We start from the raw sequence: 6,530 nt of genomic DNA, 5'->3' as shown, positions 1-6,530 counted from the left end.
TAATTGATTTCTACGTTTATGTATAAACATATCTTTATGTTATTTTGTGTACGACGGCTTTTAATGTACACCAGCACTGAGTTCGTTCAATCGAATTCGCTATTAGATTGCACAGATCATAAACATTTATTATAAATATTATAAAATATTTATTGTAAAAAATGTTATAGTAAATGCTATGAAAATACTTAATGAGACACATTATAAAGTAAAAAATACTTATTAGAAATATTTATTTATATTTATCATAAATGTTACATAAAATATTTAGTCTATATTTTAATAATATTTCGAATAAAGCTTTATATAAAATATATATGAAATATCCATATAAATAACATTTCCAAAAATAAATATTAATAAATATTAATCATCATAAATATTCTGTGCTGTTTGAGACAGTAATATTTTAGTTGTGATATTTTTACATATCCTATTTATTATATATATTCATGCGATTATTTTAGGAACCAAGCATATTTATAAATTAACTTGATTTTTCTTTTTGCACTTGAAAATGAATTCAAAATTGATAACATACAATTGAATTCTTTTTGCTTCTTTTTTTAAATTTTTTCTATGCTATCTGAAAGGATACAATCGCGATGTCATTCTCTCTCTTTATTGTAAGATATCCATTCTTATTTTAAGACTAGCTTAAGTAACGTTTTAAGATATACTAGTACAACCGTTTGATTCGACTTATGACATCTTAAGACTGTACTTAGGACAATTTCAAATATAAAAATCGACTACCAGTCGAATACCGGTCTACGTATAGTGAAGGAATTTTGTTCGCGCGTCATGCGACACAGTCGCGCTCTCGCGGCCGCAGTGCGCATTAGCGAACGGCGCGAACATAGGCGCATGAGCGTGTATAAGTGGCGCACGTCGCACCGGTCGCGCAGTCAGTCTTGTCCGATCCGCCGAGTGGTTTGTGAGCGTCGTTCATTCCATCGGTTCTCGCGGCGCTCGTATAATCTACCCGTCTCTCTCTCTCTCTCTCGCGTCCACGACATCGGATCTCGGACCACGTCGGACTACAATCCCATTCCACGACATCCCACATCGCGTTACTCTCCGACTCCGTTCTTTCACGACACGGTCGCGCCGCGACGGCGCGGCTATGACCTATGACAGAGAACACGACACGTCGGCCGGCGGCGTCTCGTCTGCCGCGGTAATCGCGTAAAAAAGCCCTCCGTGTGTCGTGTAACCGCTGCACGGCGTCGCGCACGAAGCTACGGGACGTCGATGAAGGTAGTGTCGACGACGGCGCGCTCGAAGTCAAGCGCGCTTCGAATCGTCGTGCCGGAGAACCGAGAGAACGCGGCGGAAGAGACGACAAGAAGGCAGACGAGATATATATATATTCCAAATTTCGGTTGACAGCTGATAGTCGAGCGCTCGCTGAAGAGAGAGAGAGAGAGAGAGAGAGAGAGAGAGGAAGAGAGTGAGGAGAGACAGACAGCCTCCTCGTCGTCGTCGTCGTCGTCGTCGTCGTCGTGGTGCCGCGTGTGCGTGTGTGCGTGCATGTGTGCGGGTACGGGCGGCGGACCACCCGGTGCTGAGGAGGACGCGACGGCGACGGATCGCGGACGTGCGACACGATGACGGCGATCCTGGTCTCCGTGGCGGAGCTGTCCAACATATTCTCGGTGCTCGCCGTGCTGATATGCTTCTGCGGAGTCTTCCTCTTTATCATGAGGTACGTAATAAACGTACGCGTTGTACGAGCCACTAGCCAGCCGTGTCATTCTCTCTTTCTTCCCATTTATCTGTCCGTCCGTCTTTTGCCGCTTTGTCGGCTATCCTGCGCGCATACGCGTCATTCGCGAACATCGTATGTAGGTATGTGCAATGCGTACGTATAGATACAGCTAGAGATAACAGTGACGAATCGCGAAGGTGGTACGCGTCGGGCCGAGGAAGCCAGTCTTTAGAGTAATTGTCCCTATTAATGTTGCTTTTGTATTTAAAGCAATATTAATTCTACAATATGCATTTTCTTCCCTGTTTCTTGTCTTTTTCATATTTTTTACATCTTGTCTTTTGGTCTCTTATCTGATTTTTCGTTTTTTATCGCCCGAGATAAAAGTTGACGGACTTCGGAAGGAACGAGAAATATGATTGTCAATAAAAACGGTCGCAAAGAGGAAGGAAAGCAAGAGGTAAAGAGCAAGAAATATAAAACAAAGACCATATTGTAGAATAATAGGCTCTAAAGTTAACGAACTTTGGAAGAAACAGCAGCAAGAAGTACAATTGTTGTTAAGACGGTTAGCAAAGGGAGGTAAAAAGCAAGGAATAGGAAATAAAGAGCATATTGTAGAATATGGTTAAATAAGTCATAAAGAACACAAATCAGCACAAATAAATAAGAAAGTGTTTTTTTTTATATATAAATAAAACATATTTGCATATTTTTTAAGTTCAAAAATTACAATTTTGTGTATATTTTTAACTTAATAAAAATACACTAAAAAGTATCTTTTTTATTAAGTTAAATTATTAATGTTTATATATGATACGGAAGATAATATTCTTTTTTTTTTTAATTATTAAAGTATAGTAAAAATTTTTTTCGTGAGATAAGTAATTTATATAAGTCCAGTAATATCGTAAGATTTTAAGTTTGTTCATACTTGATGTGCCCTCCGAGGGACGATGACTCTATTAATGTGTCCTCAATTTATGTGCCTATCCGCGATTGACTCATTTTAACATATAGTTGCTAAAACAGATGATAAACGTAAGCTATTCGTTTAATAAATAAGTTGATATTATAAATCATTATTTTAATTATACTTACAATTTCAATATATACTCGTAACACAATGCTTTCAGCTTCAATACAAAGCAAAACGGGTTTTTGTATCTATCCAGAACATTAAAAAACATAAATATTTTTTGGATTAAAAAGATATTGTAAGAAAAAAAATTGAAAAACCTAATATCGTTTTTAAATAGGTAAAATTAAAGCTACAATATGTAACAATTAATTCAGTAATGAGCAAGTTGGCTTAAAGGAATCTTATTTTCTGTGATGGATGTATAACTTGACGTCATTGCGAATTAATTCTTCTTATTTAAAACGAAATCAATGGTAATGCCAGACACGAAATTAGTGCTTTTTTAAAAAACAGTACTAAATTACAATATCTTTTTAATTATTTCTTTCTGCCTTTTTTAAATAGATCTTTGGGAGGTCAATACGAATGATTAATGAGCTACAGGTTCCAGATTCAATTTTGGCTTGCATATGTATCTACATTGAAATAAAAGTATATTTGTGATTATATAATTGCATGATAAAATAATATTTTAGGAGCTTCATTCTTATGGTTATTACCGCGTTGTAACTTTAGTAATAATAATCATATGTATAGATCTCTCAAACATAAAAAAAATTGTAAATTATAATATAATAATTTCAAATGTAAAATATTAAGACATAAATAAAATAAAGCAGTATTATATAAATTGTAGATTAAAAAGAAAAAATATATTTAAGGATTAAAAGTGCCATTAAGATGAATTGATAAAAAGAGTAAGAGTAGGAAAACAAATGTATTGTATATAATAACTTGAAAGGACAGGTTGAAAGCACTTTAACTGTTGTTACGTAACGAGACACTGTAAAATAAATTTAAATTTGTTTGTTCGTTACGTTAAAAAACTATTAAAAACGAGCGCATTGGAGTGAGTAGGAGTTATTGTAGTAGGAGCGTTGAAGCACGTTGGAGCATGCGAAACGAACGAACCTTTCCAAGTGATGTCATACGGGAGCTTGTTGGACGAGATACCTCGAGGCTTGTGGTTGCATCAATCGAGACGTCACGCTGGTCTCGGAGACGAGCGAGACGGTGGACACCTTTAGAGGTTAACGCTCTCGTGTTTATCATCTTGATTAAGACCTTATAAGAGTCTAACTACGAACGATTTTATCAAAATCCTACAAGAGGAAAAGCATTGTATGCAGTGATAATTAAGTATTCATGGTGTCGAGCGATCCTTCAATATTCTTGGATTATATTGGAATTTTATGTATTCTGGAAAATTCCAGGAAAACCCCTGAAATTTCAGGGTTTGCCTGGAATTGAGCATTCTTTCATTCCAAACAAATTAGGGCGTGAAAAAAGAAAAAAAATAATCAGAAGAAAAGTTGTATTTAGGTATAAATCCTCCTTTAAAGATGCAATAAGTTACTAATAGAAAATGAGAAACTTGAATTTAATGTTTAAAATAGAACATAGTAGAAAAATTGTTTGCGTTGGCGGAATATTTGTTTGATATTATCTGTAAAGTGATAAATAAGATTGTTCCAAATTTGTTAGCGTTTTAATTCATTCGTATGGAATCGTAATTTAAATACGAAGCATATAATATAATGCAAATCGATAAGATCAATTCTGGAAAAACGGGGATTTTTATCTAGAATGTCCTGGAATTATCCTTGAATTGACTAGTCAGATTCTGCTGGACATGGTACTTTAAAAGAATTAAAGGATTCTTTACACAAATTCAAGACAAAAACTTTATATAACCATAGGGTAACTATCCCTATTAATGTGGGATTACCTTTTAGTCAACTTGATTATTACTGAATTAATTATTAAATATTGTAGCTTTAATTTTATCTGCTTGCAATCAGAATCGATTTTTCAACTATTTCTTTCTCTTATAATATTTCTTAGACTGACTTTAATCTCTCTGTTTAAGTTAAACTCTTTATCTTTTTCTCATTTTTAGAATCGGAAAGAGATACAAAAATAAGTTGGACCGAGTTTAAAGTTGATTTACATAGGTAAAAACAGGTATGAGACCACGGTTTTCGCAACGCGGTTAAATCAGAAATATATAGAAAAATATAAGATGATAAGATATAAGTGAATTGGCCAATCACAATAGAGAACGTGAAATTATTGTCCTGCGTTCTTTATTCTCTTATCGTTTTACTGCCTTTTTCTATGTGTTTCTGGTTCTACAATTCGAGAAGTCTTCGAGATAATTTCACGACAATTTGTGACACGACATATTTCACGGTTTGGAAGAATTTGAATTCTTTTTGAAACGCAACTTTGAGTCTCGTCCTTCGTTAGTTTCTTAACACTATGAGATAAATGTTTGGATTATACAACAAGAAGTGAATAAAGTATATTCGTACTGATTAGAATTCTATTTATACCGTCATTGAATTTTTAATTATCTCACCTTGAATATTATAAATTTAACTGTGAATTTAACTGAATGATTTGTAGTTTTTTTATGGATTTTTTTTGTTCAGATTTTTAAATTATGCAACCACATTTTTTTTTCCTTAGAATAAAGAAAGATTGATTGCGAGCGTATTTTCGCAACGTATTTTATATGTTATATATTGTATTACTATTATACAATAGATATTATAGACTTTATAACTCTTCTCTTAGCACATCAAGGCTCGAAGCCACTTAATAAATTCAGATAAAATCGCGATTCAAACATTATATTTTTGAAAAAAAAAAGATTTCACATTGATTTTATTCGAGATCTATTCCGAGGGACGTAAATAAAAAAAAGCTCACGTATAAAAGGCATAATAAAAAGGCTTTGTAAAAAGGCTGCGATTTGAAACGAGTTTTTTTCGCAGGCCGTGCTGTTAGATAATATTCAACGGATCTTCCGTAACGGCCGTCTCGGGATAGCTCCGGAAGCGATAAATGACATCACACATAGCTATGTCTTGGATCACTATCGATGATCGATGAGGAGATACGAGATTCGATACGAATTGGAATGCAAGGCAACGACCATGACGTCGTTAATTACTCACAGGACAGTCGAAATGCGACCGGGAAATCTCGCGATTAAACGGAAGGTGAAAGACTTAGGCCCAATTCCACAACTTAAGGTTAACTCTTATCTAACCGAGGTTCAACTTATTCATTGTCTCTTTCCAATTCTAGAAACAAGTTGAACCTCGGTTAACAGTTAACCATGAGTTGTGGAACTAGGCCTAAGGGCCATCTCGACTAACTCCGAGTCCACTGGAATTGGCCAGTCGCATCTATCATTAAGTAAAATAACAAATGCAATTGGTCAATCAACTAACCGTCCATTAAAGTTAATCGGAGTTAGTCGAAGTGATCCTAGGGAGTGCAGAAACACGCTCGATGTTTGATCAAGTGAGAGACGCGGTAGCGTCTCATTTCAAGTGTTAGGTACATTTTTCATGAGTACACTCGAAAAAATGTCGGTGTGGTTAAACGTTATATACGTGCTTTTCAGTAAGAGATACAGAGGCACAGTGAATCATTACATCCTAAAGCCTAATTTATAATGTTGTTTGTTTTCTCCTATTTTTTGCTTTTTATCACTTTTTACTTTTTATCTTTTTTCTCCTATTTTTTGCCTTTTACTCAGTTTCTTCGTTTTCTGTCATCCGAGATAAAAGTTGACAAACTTCGAAAAAGACAAGGAATATGTTTTAAAAGAAACGCGTCAATAAAACACAAAGTCACACAAAGAAAAAGGCATGAAGGAAAGAA

At 34.8% G+C, this 6,530-nt stretch overlaps 1 protein-coding gene across 1 annotated transcript in view; it reads left to right on the top strand.

Moving 5' to 3' along the window:
• The first annotated feature begins 1,474 nt into the window (after window positions 1-1,474).
• Window positions 1,475-6,530, top strand: part of LOC108750876 (cell growth regulator with RING finger domain protein 1-like) — a 36,753-nt gene continuing 31,697 nt past the window's right edge. The window contains exon 1 of the mRNA XM_018490706.1: window positions 1,475-1,708. Coding sequence (XP_018346208.1) covers window positions 1,611-1,708 — 98 coding nt within the window. The 5' untranslated portion in view covers window positions 1,475-1,610. The remainder of the gene's footprint in view (window positions 1,709-6,530) is intronic.

The sequence above is a fragment of the Trachymyrmex septentrionalis genome, unplaced genomic scaffold, assembly GCF_001594115.1.
Source record: "Trachymyrmex septentrionalis isolate Tsep2-gDNA-1 unplaced genomic scaffold, Tsep1.0 scaffold374, whole genome shotgun sequence".
Classification (NCBI taxonomy): Eukaryota; Metazoa; Arthropoda; class Insecta; order Hymenoptera; family Formicidae; genus Trachymyrmex; species Trachymyrmex septentrionalis.
This window is presented reverse-complemented; position numbering and strand designations above follow the sequence as displayed.